General features: G+C 41.7%; 1 protein-coding gene across 1 annotated transcript in view; it reads left to right on the plus strand.

Moving 5' to 3' along the window:
* Positions 1-11,787: 11,787 nt before the first annotated feature.
* Positions 11,788-19,424, plus strand: part of grin3ba (glutamate receptor, ionotropic, N-methyl-D-aspartate 3Ba) — a 141,805-nt gene continuing 134,168 nt past the window's right edge. Inside the window, exon 1 of the mRNA XM_037546632.1 lies at positions 11,788-12,347. Within this exon, the coding sequence (XP_037402529.1) occupies positions 11,889-12,347 (459 nt within the window). The 5' untranslated portion in view covers positions 11,788-11,888. The remainder of the gene's footprint in view (positions 12,348-19,424) is intronic.

The raw sequence follows: 19,424 nt of genomic DNA on the forward strand, positions 1-19,424 counted from the left end.
ACGTCCTATTCTTAATCCATAGGGTTAACGACGTAAAGGCCTGGCTCACAGTCTCTGCACTAATTCATCCCAAAGGTGTTCTGTCGGGTTGAGGTCAGGACTCTGTGCAGGCCAGTCAAGTTCTTCCACACCAAACTGGCTCATCCATGTCTTTATGGACCTGCTTTGCGCTCTGGTGCGCAGTCATGTTGGAACAGGAAGGGGCCGTCCCCAAACTGTTGGGAGCATGAAATTGTCCAAAATCTCTTGGTGCTGAAGCTTTAAGAGTTCCTTTTACTGGAACTAAGGAACCGAGCCCAACTCCTGAAAAACAACCCCACACCATAATCCCCCCTCCACCAAACTTTAGACAAGTACCGTTCTCCTGGCAACTGCCAAAGCCAGACTCGTCCATCGGATTTCCAGATGGAGAAGTGTGATTGGTCACTCCAGAGAACTCATCTCCACTGCTCTAGAGTCCAGTGGTGGCGCTTTACACCACTGCATTCCACGCTTTGCATTGTGCTTGGTGATGTAAGGCTAGGATGCAGCTGCTCGGCCATGAAAACCCATTCCATGAAGCTCTCTACACTGTTCTTGAGCTGATCTGAAGGACACATGAAGTTTGGAGGTCTGTAGTGATTGACTCTGCAGAAAGTCGGTGACCTCTGTGCACTATCCACCTCAGCATCCGCTGATCCCGCTCTGTCATTTTACGTGGCCGACCACTTCGTAGCTGAGTTGCTGTCGTTCCCGATCGCTTCCACTTTGTTATAATACCAATGACAGTTGACTGTGGAATATTTATTAGTGAGGAAATTTCACGACTGGACTTGTTGCACAGATGGCGTCTGATCACGGTACCACGCTGGAACTCACTGAGCTCCTGAGAGCGACGCATTCTTTCACTAATGTCTGTAGAAGCAGTCTGCAGGCCTAGGGGCTTGGTTTTATACACCTGTGGCCATGGAAGTGACTGGAACACCTGAATTCAATGATTTGGATGGGTGAGTGAACACTTTTGGCAATATAGTGCATGTAGATCCAGATCTCCATGCCTTTTTTCCATGTAGTGTGCATATCTACAAACAAGTAGATATGCAAACAAGTTGACCCGGTAGTCAACCAACACTCACATAGGAAAGCCAGAATCGGCCCAAAACTGTTTGCCATCTGGGTGGTGGCCAGCTAACCCTGCTAAATTATCATCTCTACAAAACTGGGGTGGATTCAAGGACCAGTGTTTCATCAGTTAATATCTTTTGAGGCTGTTTGGTGCTTGAAAGCAAAATACAAGAGTTGGCTAACTGTTCCTTATGTAGCTGGTGGTAGCTAGCCAGCTGGCTAAGAAATATCCTGCAGAGCAGCAAACTAGAAACCATATAGCCAGATATATTATCCAGCTAAAATAATGTCATAAAAGTACATTTCAAGCATTTCATTTCAGAAACACAGCACAAATAGGAGAGTGTGAGAGAGAGAGAGAGAGAGAGAGAGAGAGAGAGAGAGAGAGAGAGAGAGAGCACAGCTAAGATGTACTACATGATTATTAACGAACATGTTGGAGCCTATACATGTATGAATAATGCATATAGTATGAAATAGTTTCTCATACTGTACGATAGATTTATGGTATGAAGCCAACCTGCTGTGATGGTTGTTTCTACATATTCCTTCATAAAGCTACTCTGGACATATTGTGATCAATATAGGCTCATGATATAGATGTCAGCTCCTGAGACCTGCCCAATCTGAAAATAAAACCAATGTAAAACAGTGTCCTACACTGTATTACACTGAAGCAGCTACATTTCAGGAACTGTCGTTATTTATGGTTATAAAGTTTGGGTTTATTGACAGGTAGAAATTTATCAGAGCTCTCAGAATTAAAGGTCCTGTGAGCATTTGGTGCATTTCAGAATAGGTTATTTCCAAATATCCCATGATTTTAATGTTCAGGGCTGAAAGGTATCTGAAGATGATGAGTGTGTCAGGATGTGAAGGGTGGGCAAGAGTTAATGATATAATTATAATAACAAAGCTTATCATTTGTAATTGAAGTGAGTTGCTTGCTGGAGTCTCCCGTAACTGTAACAGAAATATTCTCTGGCTATTTTGTGTCCATCAGCTTCAGATTCAGTCTGACGTCTCCTTCTCCTTCTGAGGGTCAGAGAGCTGTGTGTGTGTGTGTGCTCACTATAATTAGGCAGGAAGGTGTGTGTGTGTGTGTGTGTGTGTGTGTGTGTGTGTGTGTGTGTGTGTGTCTGTGTGTGTGTGTGTGTTAAGAATGCATGAGTTGCTCTGTGACATTTCAGCATCTCCGAGTTCAGTCCCTGTGCAGAATTTGGGCAGGTTAGAGTAATCAGCCTCCTCCTGCTTTCAGCACTGCTGATCTCAATCTCACATTCAGGTCACTTCACTGTTTATACCATTAATGCCATTTATATCCCACCCCACAGCCATTACCTTCACTGTTTATTCCATTAATACCATTTATACCCCACCCCACAGCCATTCACTTCACTGTTTATACCATAAATACCATTTATAACCTACCCACAGCCATTCACTTCACTGTTTATACCATTAATACCATTTATATCCCACCCCACAGCCATTCACTTCACTGTTTATACCATTAATACCATTTATAACCTACCCACAGCCATTCACTTCACTGTTTATACCATTAATGCCATTCATACCCCACCCCACAGCCATTCACTTCACTGTTTATACCATTAATACCATTTATAACCTACCCACAGCCATTCACTTCACTGTTTATACCATTAATGCCATTTATATCCCACCCCACAGCCATTCACTTCACTGTTTATACCATTAATACCATTTATAACCTACCCACAGCCATTCACTTCACTGTTTATACCATTAATACCATTTATACCCCACCCCACAGCCATTCACTTCACTGTTTATACCATTAATACCATTTATAACCTACCCACAGCCATTCACTTCACTGTTTATACCATTAATACCATTTATAACCTACCCACAGCCATTCACTTCACTGTTTATACCATTAATACCATTTATAACCTACCCACAGCCATTCACTTCACTGTTTATTCCATTAATACCATTTACACCCCACCCCACAGCCATTCACTTCACTGTTTATACCATTAATGCCATTCATACCCCACCCCACAGCCATTCACTTCACTGTTTATACCATTAATACCATTTATAACCTACCCACAGCCATTCACTTCACTGTTTATACCATTAATACCATTTATAACCTACCCACAGCCATTCACTTCACTGTTGTGTATACTGAAATCTCAGATTTCACTTATGATTGTTATACTTCTTTAAGAATCATATTCAATGCATCATTCCAAATCCCATCACAATTCAATTTGCTTACATTTCTTTACAAAATTATGAAATATTATCATGATAGAACTTTGATTCGTTAAGATTTCATCCAGTGCATTGTATCTAATTTTTTAATTTGTATTTTTTTAGGAATCTATTCAATGCATCATGGAATCTTAAATTTCATCACAGTTGATTCAGTTTGATTCAGTTTGATTTACTCTTCAGACACCAATTCATTATAATGATTCTTTTCAAGTTTCACAATCCAGTTTGATAGTGATTCTTAATCAAATGATTAAATAATGTATGAAATCTCAAATTTCACCATGATTTGACTGCATTATGTTTCTTTAGGAATCGACTCGGTGCATTATGGAATCCCCAAGTTTTTTTTTCCTATAATTCAATTCGTCCATGATTACGAATCAAGTGCATGATGGAATCTCAAATGCCATCATGATTTTATTTAGTTATGATTCTTTTTGAATGTCATTCAAAACATTTTGTACCAAGACAATGTTTATGAAGTCTTATTTCTCTCAATTCAGTTTGATTGCAGTTCTTCATGAAATGATTCAGTGAATCATAGAAGCTCATCAATACCTTCCCCGAATCAACGCAGTTTAAATGGAAGCTTTCAAACTGATGCACTGAACTGTACGGAGGCACTTTTGCAGTCTGTATTTCAACTGTTGCAGCTCAGTGTTTGTGTGTAGTGTAGAAGTGCCTAATATACTGTAAGTCACTGGCACAATTACAGTGTGCACAAAAAGAGGCGGGAGAAAAAAGCAGTGGATTATATATGTGCACTCACACATGTTAATAAGGTAGGAGTAATCCCTCAAAGATAAATGTGGCTTTTAATTGGTTTTCTGATGAAAGTGTAATCCATTTTTAAACCAGCCTGAAAGCAGCGGCGTCCGTGATACGGCCCGATCAAATTAAAATCGGAGGTACGTGTATAAATATTCATTCGCGCCGTGGTGGCCCCTCCACATGAAGGTGAAGGAAGGAGATCGGTTTGTTCTCCTGCTGTAAGGAGGGAAAAAAACAGATGGAGAAGAGTGATCTGCATGCCAGGAGAGGACGTCATGCGGCTCAGGAGATGTAGGCTATTGTAAAATCTTTTATTCACCCTAAAAAGCCGCGGAACGTCAGAACTGTCCAAAGTGGAGTGAATGTGTGTGTGCACCGGACCTGAAAACCAATCAAGCGAGCATCCATGAAGTGCACGGTCTGCAGCGCCGGCGCGCAGGTGGAAACCTTCCTGAAAGACGACTTCTGAGGAAATCTCGCAGGCAGAGGGGAAACCGGCTCTTCGTCACTCCGAGAAACCTGGGGACACTCGGCGCCACACAGGCAATAATTGATTTTTGCTGCTATAGCACACTTGATTCAGCTCGTTAGCCGATCTTCAAAGGGTTCATCACACTAAATCAGGTGTAAAATAAGAGGGAAACAGGGATGAAGTGATAACATACATGAATATATTTTAAACTTCAAAACAAACTATAATGTACGATAAAATAAGCAGGTTTGGATCTCTGATGGGTCTCTGGCCCTAACAGGTATATAGTAATAGATCTAAGACACAAACAGGTCTATGATGCTTCAAAGGCCTAAAATACTAATAAGTCAATGGAGCTAATTGGATTTTAGGCCTTTTTTAGGTAAAAAAGGTCTAACTTGTTTATTGCACAAAGGGGTCTGTGGCATTAATGGGTACATGACACCAGCAGGTCTGTTGTACTAATGGGTCTATGAAACTAAACTGTTTATTAAGCCAATCAATCTATGGAACTAAAGACGTATTGCACTAACTGGTCTATGAAACTAAATGGTTCAATTAACCCATGGGTGTATAGCACTAATATATCTGTGACAGTAATAGGTTCATGGCACTAACAAATCTGTGGAATGAGCAGGTTTTATGGAACTAGCTGGTCTATGGCAGTAATAGGTTTAAGGTGCTAATGATTGCAATGGGTTCATGGTGCTAACATGCCTGTGGAATGAGCAGGTTTATAGAACTAACTGGTCTGCAGTGGTAAAAGGTTTAAGGTGCTAATGACTCTAATGGGTTCCTGGTGCTTATGGGTCTATGGCACCAATAGAACTGAGACAGTGATGGGTTCATGGCACTAACATGCCTGTGGAGTGAATAGGTTTATAGAACTAACTGGTCTGCAGTGGTAAAAGGCTTAAGGTGCTAATGACTCTAATGGGTTCCTGGTGCTTATGGGTCTATGGCACTAATAGAACTGTGACAGTGATGGGTTCATGGTGCTAACATGCCTGTGGAATGAGCAGGTTTATAGAACTAACTGGTCTGCAGTGGTAAAAGGCTTAAGGTGCTAATGACTCTAATGGGTTCCTGGTGCTTATGGGTCTATGGCATTAAAAGAACTGTGACAGTGATGGGTTCATGGTGCTAACATGCCTGTGGAATGAGCAGGTTTATAGAACTAACTGGTCTGCAGTGGTAAAAGGCTTAAGGTGCTAATGACTCTAATGGGTTCCTGGTGCTTATGGGTCTATGGCATTAAAAGAACTGTGACAGTGATGGGTTCATGGTGCTAACATGCCTGTGGAATGAATAGGTTTATGGAACTAATTGGTCCATGGTGGTAATAGGTTTATGGTGGCTAATGACTCTAATGGGTTCATGGTGCCTATGGGTCTAAGGCTTTAATGGACACATGGAACTTTGCCAGATTATGATCAATTTGCTTATCTGTTGTGAGGCCTTTTGGGAGGAAAGACTCTTTATATATCTTTAAAAGACAAAAACAATTTCAGTAATCAGTGTTTATAAATTATAAATGACTCAAATGACATTTGCAAAGTAGTATTTTCTTGTTTTAAATGCACGGGTCAGCTCTCACCTCAGTGACTCAAGACTCGACTCGGACTTTCACCTCAGAGACTTGACTCAGACTCTCACCTCAGAAACTTGACTAGGAATCTCACCTTAGAGACTCAAGACTTGACTCTGACCTTAGAGACTATGATGATAATAGGTTTAAGGTGCTATTGACTCAAATGGGTTCATGATGCTTATGAATCTGTGGCATTAATAGGTCTGTGGCAATAATAGGTTCATGACACTAATGAGTCTATGGAACAAATGGGTTTATGGAACTAACTGGTCTATGACAGTAATAGGTTTACGGCGCTAATGACTCTAATGGGTCGCTGGTGCTTATGGGTCTATGGCTTTAATGGACACATGGAATTTTACCAGATTATGAACTTTGCCAGTTTATTACCAGATCATTGCTTATCTGCTATAAGGCCTTTTGGAGGAAAAATACTTTAAATGTCTTAAAAAGACAAAAACTATTTCTGTGATTAGTGTTTCGATATAATTTATAAATGATCTCAAATGGCATTTGCAAAGCAGTATTTTCTTATTTCAAACGTACAGATCAGAAATTCAGCCCATTCCTGGTGGAGAGTGGTTAAAATGAACGTCTCTCTGAATGTTAAATTGGAGCGCGCCGCTTGTGAAATGCAATTTAGACTTGCATGTGATCAGGATGCGAGTTCGCCTCTGGAGTGGATTACATACTAAAGCTCACAGAGTCGATGTCGTCTTCATGCATCGACTACATTGGATAAAAACGTCATTTCTTTTCCCATAAGCCCGACGTGTGGGCTGAATTCAGTGCGCGTTCTGCTCAGCCAGTGGTCCTTAATCCTGATTAGTCTTCACCATCCAGGCTGTCATTATCAGCAAATGGATTCGAGTGCAAAGTGCAAGTGCAATTTTGCTAAACAGCGTCAGTCAGTGCCACACTAAACTCCATAAAGACACCAATGTTTACCAAGTTTTTTTAATATTCACCCACTCTTCATATCCTCGGGTCACGGTGCACCTGCACCGAGCCGCGCCGGATGAATTTTCAAGGAGGCAATGCTTGCAGTCTTTAATATTTTTCATTAAACTCTCTTTTCCGCTTGCTCTTGACTCGAGTGCTCTTTATGACAGATCGGCATTACAGTTCATTCTCCGAGTATCGTTAGCCCAGAGTCCCCAATCCTGTTAGGCAGACGAGCTGCTTGTAATTAGCAGCTATCTATGGGGGCGATACATTATCTGTGGAAATTATATGAAGGAGAAAAGTTAAGATAGTTTAATGAGTTGAATCCGAACCCCAGTATCCCGTTCTGGAGCTTCTGGGAGTTTCCATGCAGCTTCCTTGTGGATGTGCTGAAGGAGGTCTGTGGTCTGAGGTCATTTTCTCAGTTTGCTTAAACCCTTTAGAGGCTCTTCATAGAACATGATCCTCATATGTTTCATATCAAAATGCTCCGTTATCTTCATCACTACTTTCCAAGGGTTTCCAGCGTGATGGTCAGTCCTTAGTGATTTCCTGAGTGTCCGTCGGTCAGTTTCACACAGAATGTAGAGAGACACGCGAATCCACCGTCTCCACACGGTGAGAGGCAGATGATGCATATATTAGCTCCTCTTTACAGGCTCATAACTCCAGACTCAAACCTCACAGACTCAACGTGGATGCTCACCTCAGAGACTTGACTCGGACTCTCACCTCAGAGAATCGAGACTCGACTTGGACTCTCACCTCAGAGACTCGACTCGGACTCTCACCTTAGAGACTCGACTCGGACTCTCACCTCAGAAACTCAAGACTCGATTCGAGCTGTCACCTCAGATACTCGAGACTAGACACAGACTCTCACCTCAGAGACTAAACTTGGACACTGACCTCAGAGACTCAAGACTCGACTTAGACTGTCACCCCAGAGACTCAAGACTCAATTCGGATTTGAACCTCAGAGCCTTGAGACTTGAGACTTGATTCTGGCTCTCACCTCAGAGACTAAAGACTCTACTCAAACTTGAACCTCAGAGACTCGAGACTCAACTCGGACCCACACCTGAGTGTTGTATGGTCTCGGGATATGATGGAATGGAAAGGACGGCTCTACGGATTCAGGAAGGGCTTGAACTGGATTTCTGAGCTGGATCGTTGCAAAGATACAGAACCAGATATAAAATCTTGGAATTCAAAATATAGAATCTATAGAATCATATACAGACGTCAAATTTGTGGCGACTCTGTTGACCCCAGAGGGTTAAAACAGAGAAATGAATTACGTTAGCAGGAGGTAGCTTTTGATTATGGATTATAATTTAAGGTCTGTCTCTTTCTCTCTCTCTCTCTCTCTCTCTCTCTCGCTCTCTGTTCAGCGGTGATTTATTGCCGTGATTGTTACGTGTTCTATTGTCACCAAAGCAATTTATATGAACATAATGAGAGAGAAAGGAACAATCTCAGATTTATTTACAGCATCAGAAATCACCTATCGAAGGAGAGAAAGGGATGAGGGAGCAAAAAAGAAATAATTAGTCACTCTCACTCTCTCTTTCTCTCTCTCTCTCTCTCTCTCTCTCTCTCTCTCCTTTTTTCTCTCTGTTTCTCCTCATTCTCCATCTCTCTCTCTTTTTCTCCTGATTGTCCCTATCCTCTCTCTTCTCTCTGTTGTCCCTCATTCTCTATCTCCATCTCTCTCTCCTCTGCTCCCCCTTTACCCCCCCCCCCCCCCCTCTTGCGTCCTCATGTAATCTGTTGCTATTATAATATGCAGTGTTCAGGTTGTGTTCAGAATATGCGCTATATGTGTGTGTGTGTGTGTGTGTATCGCCCTTGAGCTAAACCTGACCTACTGAAACAGCCTGACATGCATCTCCTCTCCCATTTTTATTGTTATTATTACACACAATATCCATTTTATTATGGACCAAGTTCAGTCTTCCAGGTGGCTGCTACTGTGTTACTGTACTTTAGCCCACGTTTATAGACAACAGTGAGTCATACAGTGTCAGAAACCACATGGTCAAGACTATTACAGATAACTGAACAGCTCCCTGCTATGGTGTTTGTGGTTAGCAGCATGCTTATCTGATTTAATTACAGTTGTCTACTTGTTACAAGCTGGTAATTGTAGGTGCTTTATCAGCCAACTGTGCCCAAGCCAGTATAACAATTTAAGTGCTTTACAGTCTATAGAGCATTCGATGTTGAGTGCTACAATCACTCTGTGTGTGACTACTGGACATAACTGTAAATGTACTGTAAAAATACATCAAAACATACAGCAGCATCAGCTTTACTGTACAACCAGTAGATATAAAAATGTAAACATTTAAATATGTTGTTAAGTGCTCATGGACGTTCTGAGCTTAAATACTCTTTATTTTGTTGTATATTTCACATGATTGGCTGTTGGTCGTAAACATCATACTTCCGTGTGCACGTACATGAGGATTAATCTCAGCCTGAGTATCTACACTTTGATAAATCCCAGCCTGAGTATTTAAACTGGGATGAACTGCAGCCTGAGTAAACCAGGGTATCTAAACCAGAATTAATCCCAGCCTGAATATTTAAACTAGAATTAATCCCAGACTGATTATCTAAACCTGGATTAATTACAGCCCAAGTATCTAAACCTGGATTAATCACAGTCCGAGTATCTAAACCTGGATTAATCACAATCCGAGTATCTAAACCTGGATTAATCAGTGTCCGAGTATCTAAACCTGGATTAATTCCTGCCTGAATACTTAAACTAGAATTAATCCCAGACTGAGTATCTAAGCCTGGATTAATCACAGCCCGAGTATATAAACCTGGCTTAATCACAGTCCAAGTTTCTAAACCTGGATTAATCCAGCCTGAGTATCTACACTTTGATAAATCCCAGCCTGAGTATTTAAACTGGAATGAACTACAGCCTGAGTAAACGGGGATTAATCCCAGTGTGAGTATCTAAATCAGAATTAATCCCAGCCTGAATATTTAAACTAGAATTAATCCCAGACTGAGTATCTAAAACTGGATTGATCACAGTCTGAGTATCTAAACCTGGATTAACAGAAGGTTTTCAATGCCGTTGTAAAGCATATTAATCAAATCTGTTAAACCTGCTTTGCTGGAGAGACTTTAGACCTACTAGCTCTTGTATAATTACACACTAAAACAACACATAATATTAACAAAACATACCTTTATCTTTAAGCTGTTTCTCCTCATCTTCTGTTTCTCCTCTTTGTTTTTTGTCCCCAGATTAATACGTTCTTTTTTCCTGGTGGCCGTGGGGCTCTAAGCAGCTGCTTATCTTACTTATTAGGTAGAGCCAGCAATACAAAGAGTTCTTGCAAAGTATAAAATGCCCAAAAGTTGTTTTGTTTGGGGCTTTAATGTCATAATTAAAGCCAACATCAATTAAACATGTTGTTGTTTGCCTTCTGAAAAAAAGAAACTTTATTTTTGGATTAAAACATGTTTGCCAAACAGTTCACTATTATATGCCAGCCCTGCTTGCCTTTGGTTTTCTTTCATTTACATTCCAACAGCTCAACAGACTCACTTGGCCTATGTCTTTAATAAGTGTGACCTCATTTACATGTGGACTTTGATTGGCTCTTGACAGGGAGACTGATGAAAATACTGCCCCTTTATAAATCACATCATAAATACTTTATGAAAATAAAGTCCCCAGTGACTTTAACTCTTTTTTACCTGTGCTGCACATTTTGTGTGGCATTTTATGAATTGAGCCTAGTGAGTCTCACCTTTTAATAAGCTGTTTTGCTTCCCACTTGGATATTTGCAACTCCTTCCCTCCTGCTGGTGTGGGTTTCCTCACAGAATTATCAGAGGAAATTAATAAAATGCAATCATCTTACATGTTGCCTCTTTCTTTTCCAGCAGTAAGAAGCATTTTACACCATCTCACTGCTAAAGAAAATTTAGGGCCACAAACCTTGGAACGTTGACAGTACCAGCGCTACAAGCTCAAAAAGTGTACACAGTCTGGTATTTTTAGTTTAATTTTACTTTGTTAGAAGAAAAAGTAATTACACTACTGTACAGCATTGCTTTGTACCACATTACCACCAGCACTGCTGCTGTTTAGCTCCAGGATTTAGTGTGTGTATCCTGAGTGTGTTTGAGGCTGTGAGTGCGTTTTTTGTTGGAGCCCAGAGGCGAGGCTTAAGCAGAACACACACACACACACACACACACACACACACACACACACACACACACACACACACACACTGCTCAGCTGCTGCTTCAGCTCAGCTCTCATTCGCGCTCTGGAGGAGGAAAAGCGTGCACCTCTTTCCATTTCTCCAGAGCGCGGGGTACACTCTCTCTCTCTCTGTCTCTCTCTCTCTCTCTCTCTCTCTCTCTCTCTCTCTCTCTCTCTCTCTCTCTCTCTGTCTCTCTCTCTCTCTCTCTCTCTCTCTCTCTCTGTCTCTCTCTCTCTCTCTCTCTCTCTCTCTCTATCTCTCTCTCTCTCTCTCTCTCTCTCTCTCTCTCTGTCTCTCTCTCTGTCTCTCTCTCTCTCTCTCTCTCTGTCTCTCTCTCTCTCTCTCTCTCTCTCTCTCTCTCTCTCTCTCTCTCTCTCTCTCTCTCTCACACCCTCACCCTCACCCTCAGCGTGGCGGAGGACCCGTTCTGGAGAAGCGATGCCATCTCTCTCTGCTTCCTCAGGCTGGAGTCGATCGGAGCAGGATGAACTTGTCTTTCTCCAGTTCCTTCCTCTTCTGTTCCTCCTTCTCTCTTCTCTTCCTCCTCTTCCTCCTGGCGCCTCGGTGCCAGACGCACCCAGAGCCGTGCCACCTGCTGGCAAGAATCGGGCACACATTGCGCCTGGGCGCTCTGCTGCCCACCCGCCAGCCCGCCCGCGTCCAGGCGGCGCTCGGCCGGGCTCTGCTACACCTGCAGCACGCGCACTCCACCCTGCTGCCTTACAACCTGAGCGTAGAGGTGGTGTGGGGTGGTCCGCGGCGGGCAGGAGACCCCGAGACGGCGCTCAGGTGCGTGTGTGAGGAGCTGGTAGTGAACGGCGTGTCGGCTGTGTTGGCGTTCCCACAGAGCCGAGATGAGCTCCTGCAGGTGGAGTTCATGGCCACGTTTCTGGAGATTCCCTTCATCAGCATCATCGAACAGGGAGAACCAATCAGGACACAGGTGAGGTGCTGTTAATTACCTATCGGTCTGGTGCATTTTTTAAATAAAAATCCCCCATAATTCAGTGTGTGAGCAGTAAACAGAGAGATTAAGAGTGGGTTTGGTGTGAAACGGTTTAGATGTCTTTACAGTTGCGGTGATGGGAACCAGGCGTCGCCATGACTACAACACAGATATAGACATTTTATTTACCATCCAGAACCACCAGAGAACCTACACGAGTCTTCTGAGTTTATATGGAATGTTGATGATGGAAAGTAGTGGAAAATCAGGAATAAGTTTTCTTTACCTGGAATTTTTGATAACTTTTTTGAGGGAGCGTTTAGAGGTGGATGTCTGGTTCCTGTCACTGCCACTGTGAACAGTTCATTTCTCTAGAATGGAGCTTTTCACACCAAACCAGTCTGAATGACATCTTAAACACTTAATTATGCAGGAATATTAAAAATTCGGTATAATTCCTTTTCCAAGCTTAGAAGGCAATAATATGATGTTATTTTATATAAATTGACTCCTAGATCTCTGAAGCAAGTGGAGAAACTGTATGGAAAGTGCAGATTCTTTCAATCCAAATTGAATTTGAAGGTTGTTGTGTGCACAGTCCTGTTTTACAGAAACATTTTTGCCTGTTTTTGTCATTTTTGGGGACTTTGAAACAAACCAGCCCAAACATGAAATAGACAGAGTAAGAAATGTAATTAATTAATTAATACATAACTACAGCCCTATTCGAGCTGGATTAGTCTTAGCATATACACTGTAAAAAGTGGCTCATCAGTTCAGCCTAAAAAATTCTTCATGTAGTAACACGTGATTTAACTGCTTTTATTCAACTCAGAAAATTACACTGACTGAAATAATTGTTCATTCAAAACATTTATTTAGGTTGAATAAACCTACTCCATTTGGGACGTGGGCCTGTTTACTCCTGTATCTATCACCTCTTCTTTAGCAACACTCTGTAAGTGTTTGGGAACTGAGGAGATGCTGATGTAGTTTTGGAAGTGAAATGTTTTCCTGTTCTTGCTTAATACAGTATTTCAGCTGTTCAACAGTTCAGGGGCTCTTTTGTCATATTTTTAATTTAATAATGCGACAAACCTTTTCAGAGGTGACCGGTCTGGACTGCAGACAGGTCAGTTTAGCACCCGGACTCTTTTAATATGGAGCAATGCTGCTGTAATACATGCAGAAAGTGGTTTTCATTGTCTTGCTGAAATAATCAAGACCTTCCCTGAAGAAGACGTCGTCTGGACGGCAGCATATGTTGCCAAAACATGTATATGCCATGCCATGTGTCACCCATGCCATGTGCACTAATGCCCCCCTAAACTGGCTTTAGAACTGTGCACTGATAACAAGCTGAGTGGTCTTCAGCCCGGAGGGCATAGCGTCCATGATTTCCAAAAGAATTTCAAATGTTGATTCGTTGGACTACAGGACACTTTTCCACTTCCCCTCAGTCCATTTTAAATGAGCTCTGGCCCAGAGAAGGTGGCAGCGTTTCTGGATCCTGTTTATATTTGGTTTCTTCTTTGTGTTTTAGAGTTTTAACTTGCATTTGTGGATGCAGTGATGAACTGTTTTCACAGTGATGAACTGTTTTCACAGTGATGAACTGTTTTCACAGTGATGAATTGTTTTCACAGATGAACTGTTTTCAGACGTGTTTCTGAGCCCATGCAATGATTTCTACTATAGAATCATGTCTGTTTTTAATGCAGTGCTGCCTGAGGGCCCAAAGATCATGGCCAGTAAATACCACATGTGTAATATAAATGTGTGGGGAGTGAAAAGAGTGAAGCCACTGAAAATGGGTTATATTATATTTTCTTCACAGAAAATTAGCAAAGGACAAGAATCTGAGGTTGAAATAATAATGTATCAAATAATTTTTTATTTTGGTAAACATTGACAATGATGTGACGTGAAGCGATGAGGCGGACGCACATGCTGAGCTAAGCAAGTTTTATTTTGAGCAAATCCAGGGTCATGGTCAACACGGTCCAGGTTCAGATAGCCAACACAGAGAGAACGACAGTCAGACATAATAAAATAAATGCAGGAAAACTACAATGGGAGCTGGAGGAACAAACACCAAACTAAACAATAAAGACATCAAACATACAGACAGCACGTCAAACAAATCAAACATACATCCAATGCAAACATCCAGCATAATCAAACAAGCATACAAACATAAAGACCAACAAGAAACTCAGGAAGACCCAGGGCTTAAATACAAGCAAGGAACAGGTGGAAAACAGGTGGAAACAATCAGGGGCGGAGTCACGAAACAAGGGGGCAGGACAGTGAAGAATCAAAACAAAGAAGCACGTGGACAGGATTGAAAGGTGAACAAAAGCACATGAGGAGTGGGAGGGGCCAATCGTGACACCTGAACACCACACAAGGGGTCAAATCCAGCTGTTAGCCTTGCCTTCAGCTCATAAAATGGACAGAGGGTAAGATTTCACAATTGACATACAGTTTGGAATATAGAGAAAAAAGGAAAGATGTCAGTCTGTGATTGGATAGAAGTCTTTAGATTAACCAGTAATGACTGTTAGAGGCCGATCAGAGTAACAGTGAGAAACAGATCTATGAGAATCAGGAGCTGTTAGCAGTAAAAACCAGTAATGACTGGTAGGAGTGAATCACAGTGAAAACCAGACTGATATTCATGAATGTCAATGACTACTGTGAACAGCCTACAGTGGTGATGTGTTGAATGAAGGGCGAATATGAGAAGAGCTCAATGTCTTGTGAGGTGGTGAAACAATGTGTATAATTTAGATTGTTTGAGTTTGTACAGCAGCAGCAGCATCATTAGGAGGGTCCGTGTCTACAGGTGAGGCTTTCTGCACAGCGTTGTACAGCGTGAAACTCCATGGTGATCAGACTGGTCCAGAAGGCTGGTGAGCAGTGGGCACTTGATCAGGGCAGGTGAAGCAGAATCAGACCTCAGAGGATGGGCAGCTGTTCAACTCAGCAAAGAAAGGAAACACACAGAGAGTCAGTTCTGTAAAGAGTGAGTGATCACAGATTAGTGTTAACAGAGCAGCAGAGACTCCAGCAGGTGGAGCTACTACAGCCTGACTAAGAGGGTGAAACCAGTAACGTAACAGAGTCATGAGGCTCTGAGATGTCAGCGCCCCTCCACTCCACCGTCAACAAACCTGATAGAGTGAGTGAGTGAGTGAGAGCAGCAGGACGGGAGCACCAGCACTTCCAGTTTACCATAATGCTCTATGACCATAAACTATGACTTAGCAGATTTGTAAAAACTATGAGGAGTGCAGATTCACACAGGATTCAATTATATCATGGATAATTACACCCCCAGATTCAACTAATCCAGGCCCAATAGGGAGTACGTGTGTGATTATTGCATTAATTTACAGTGTAATTACTTTTAAATAGTATATATTTTAAAGGTACCTTACACATAGATTAGCCGAACATTAATAAGATCATTACAGTTAATATGAAGTAAAATCAATGAAATAGCAGAACAGTTATAAATGATTGGATTATTAGTTATTAGTAGTTAAAAAAGTTACATTGTTAATTTTGGGACAAAATCTTTTATGTTATCATTTTTTATGTTATTCTTTTTTGACATTTTGACATAATTTGAAAACACCAGTTGTATGAACACTAACATTGACGTAAGCATGTTATGAATGTAAGTATGTTATGATGCCATATGCTGTTATAAGCTGTCACGACAGATTCTGTTCAGTAACATCACTGGGTTATGTTGCCATCGTTGATAATAAGAATGTCCCAAGTTTACTCGGAAAACTCTATTTTTATGTTTTCCATTAAGTGAAGAAGGTTTTTCCCTTTTTCTGCAACCTTTACATTTTGAAGGTATGAGATTTTTTTTCTGGCAGCGACAGTCAGACGCTCAGAGTACCTTGGTGTGCAAAAGTTTTGGCACCCTAGTTAAATTACAAGTGATCTTGATCTTTTCTTTCCCCCGAAAGTGTTAGCCTCAGTGGATGAATAAAAATTGTGCCCTGAAGTGTGCAGGAAATTTGTAGAAGGGTTCTTTGTAGAGGATGTGTCAATTTATTTTCATTAAAAAATTTTTTTTAAAAATCAACAAAACATTCACATACACAAACCTTCGCATACATGAGTAACGCTAATGCAGACAGGTGAGCTTCGTTTATATCTCTAGTGAAGTCAACATCTAAAATTTTAGTAGTGAAAATATATCTGTAATATAGTTACATATGGGTGGTTCTAATGAATCGGTTAGTAAAAGAATATATTTTTAAAAATGAAGTATTCAGACCTGCGATATTCACAATTATGTTCTGACTTATTTAAACCCAAGACATCAATAGGGATAGTAATAAGCTAAATATATATACAATCGTAATTTATAGTGTACCTTCTATAGGCATCTGTCCCAAAGCCAAACCCCTGCGTTTACACCTGGGAAAATAACAATGACCTTTTTTGTTTTTCTTTATTATTTTTGCTCTTTTGATTTCTTTTAAAGTGAAGTAAAGATTTGGATTCATTATGAGATTCATAATAAAAAACCCTGTCCCGCATTGTCCTGACACTGCTGAAACAGTTTTATATTCTGTGGGTGGAGCCTTGTTTTAGCCACACCCCTTCATTTTCAGCAGGAGGTGAGGCTGCATCCCTGTCCCTCATGGCCACATGGTGAGCAGTTAGATCCCATTGTTTTGAAGTAAATGTGTCCCAAAGTCTGAAAGTTAGTGAGGAACATTAAGAATCACCATATTTTCTGTAGTTCAGCCCTTTTTAGTGTTTTAATGTAAAATATGGTGATTTTCGGTGTGAACAGCTGTTCAAAGCTGAGTTTCTGTGCTCAAAATGAGCTGAAATTGTCACAGAAACAGTCACGCCTGAACCATTTGGTAGTTATGATTTTTTGGTAGTGAGGAAATGGAATGGCCAATCATTAATTGAACATTTTAAAAAAATATACACAAGGTATAGGGGTCAAGAACGATGGTTCTTCAAGGGTTCTTGTGACATTGTAACAGGACCTAAGTACAATTTCACCAGCAAAGAACCATTTAATTGTGCAAAATTATATTGGACTCATGGTTCTAAATAGAATCATTGCTTTTACAAAAGAAGTATGTAGAGCAGTAATATTGCTGAAATGCTTTCAGATGTTGGTCCATCCCAGTCCTATTTGTATAGCACAACAAAGCGGCTCATCCAGAAAGGTTGGGTGCAGCCCCTTAATGAGCGTCGCCAAGGGAGACGGTGTCAGTAGTGATCAATAAGTGCTTATCAGTCTGGGAAGATGATCTCCTTTCATATCGAAAACACAGCCATACCTATAAGAGTGTTGTTAATTCTGTGCTGCTCAGTTGGGTCACACAGTTAGCCACTTTCATATACTGCCAATACATCTACACTGGCATTGATTCATCTGGTAGATGTTCTTATCCAGACTGACGTGCAAGCCAGGCGTACAGCTACGACAGGAGTCAGCTCCGATATGGCTGCTGCACGGCTCTGTCTCCAGAACAGAGCAGACAGCTGTGGGAGCTAAGAGAGGAACCTTCTGTTAAAGTGGTGCTGATGGTGAGGTCCTCTGAGCTGCTTCACTGGTCTTGAAAGATGTGGATAACCAGTAAGAGTGACAGCTAATCAATTACTGTAAAGACAAAGGACATAATTCATTTATACATTCGTGATTTTAATAACATCTCTCAGAATTAAACAGGCTTTCACTGTGTGTGCCGGATATTAAGAATAAGTAGAGCTAAACTGCTGTAGGCTAAATTGGCAGGGCTAAACTGCGATAGGCTGAAAGGGTGGAGCTAAACTGCTGTAGCTGAATGTGCGGGGCTAAACTGCTGTAGGCTGAATGGATGGGGCTAAACTGCTGTAGGCTGAATGGGCGGGGCTAAACTGCTGTAGGCTGAATGGATGGGGCTAAACTGCTGTAGGCTGAATGGGCGGGGCTAAACTGCTGTAGGCTGAATGGATGGGGCTAAACTGCTGTAGGCTGAATGGATGGGGCTAAACTGCTGTAGGCTGAATGGATGGGGCTAAACTGCTGTAGGCTGAATGGGCAAAGCTAAACTGCTGTAGGCTGAATGGGCGGGGCTAAACTGCTGTAGGCTGAATGGATGGGGCTAAACTGCTGTAGGCTGAATGGATGGGGCTAAACTGCTGTAGGCTGAATGGGCAAAGCTAAACTGCTGTAGGCTGAATGGGCGGGGCTAAACTGCTGTAGGCTGAATGGATGGGGCTAAACTGCTGTAGGCTGAATGGATGGGGCTAAACTGCTGTAGGCTGAATGGATGGGGCTAAACTGCTGTAGGCTGAATGGGTAGGGCTAAACTCATTAGGTACTGAAGATGCCCCCAATGTTAATTTATCATGATGACATCATACTGACTGTCCCTAGTTCCAGATTTGAGGAGAACTCAGTTGACCTGCTCTCATTTGTGTATGTATCTCTGTACAGTCGTATCTATGGCAGCAGTGTTGATGGTGATCTGCTCTGATCTCACTTCTGATCAATAACACACTCATCAGTTACTGATTTCCCCAAATCGATCGGAAAGAATCGAATGTTTCCAGAGTCGCTGTTTCCCCAAATCACTTCATTCCTGACCGAAAGCAGCTGCTACTGGCTTCCCTGTGGCTGCTGAGGATGATGATGGGCTGATCGTTTGTTTATTCATCTCTCTCTCTCTCTCTCTCTCTCTCTCTCTCTCTCTCTCTCTCTCTCTCTCTCTCTCTCTCTCTCTGTCCTTCTCTCTGTCTCTCTCTCTCTCTTCCTCTCTCGCTCTCTTTTTCCCTCTCTCTCCTTTCTCTCTCTTTCTCTCTCTTTCTCTTTCTGATACTGACTCTCTCTCCTTTCTCTCTCTTTCTCTTTCTCTCTCTTTCTGATATTGTCTCTCTCTATCCCTCCTTTCTCTCTCTGTTTCTCCTTCTCTCTCTCTCTTTCTGATTCTCTCTCTCTCTCTCTCTCTCTCTGTTTTTTTCTGTCTCTTTCTTTCCCCCTCTCCTTTTTATATACTTTCTGTTTCTCTCTCTCTCTCTCTCTCTCTCTCTCTCTCT

The sequence above is a fragment of the Pygocentrus nattereri genome, chromosome 17, assembly GCF_015220715.1.
Source record: "Pygocentrus nattereri isolate fPygNat1 chromosome 17, fPygNat1.pri, whole genome shotgun sequence".
Taxonomy (NCBI): Eukaryota; Metazoa; Chordata; class Actinopteri; order Characiformes; family Serrasalmidae; genus Pygocentrus; species Pygocentrus nattereri.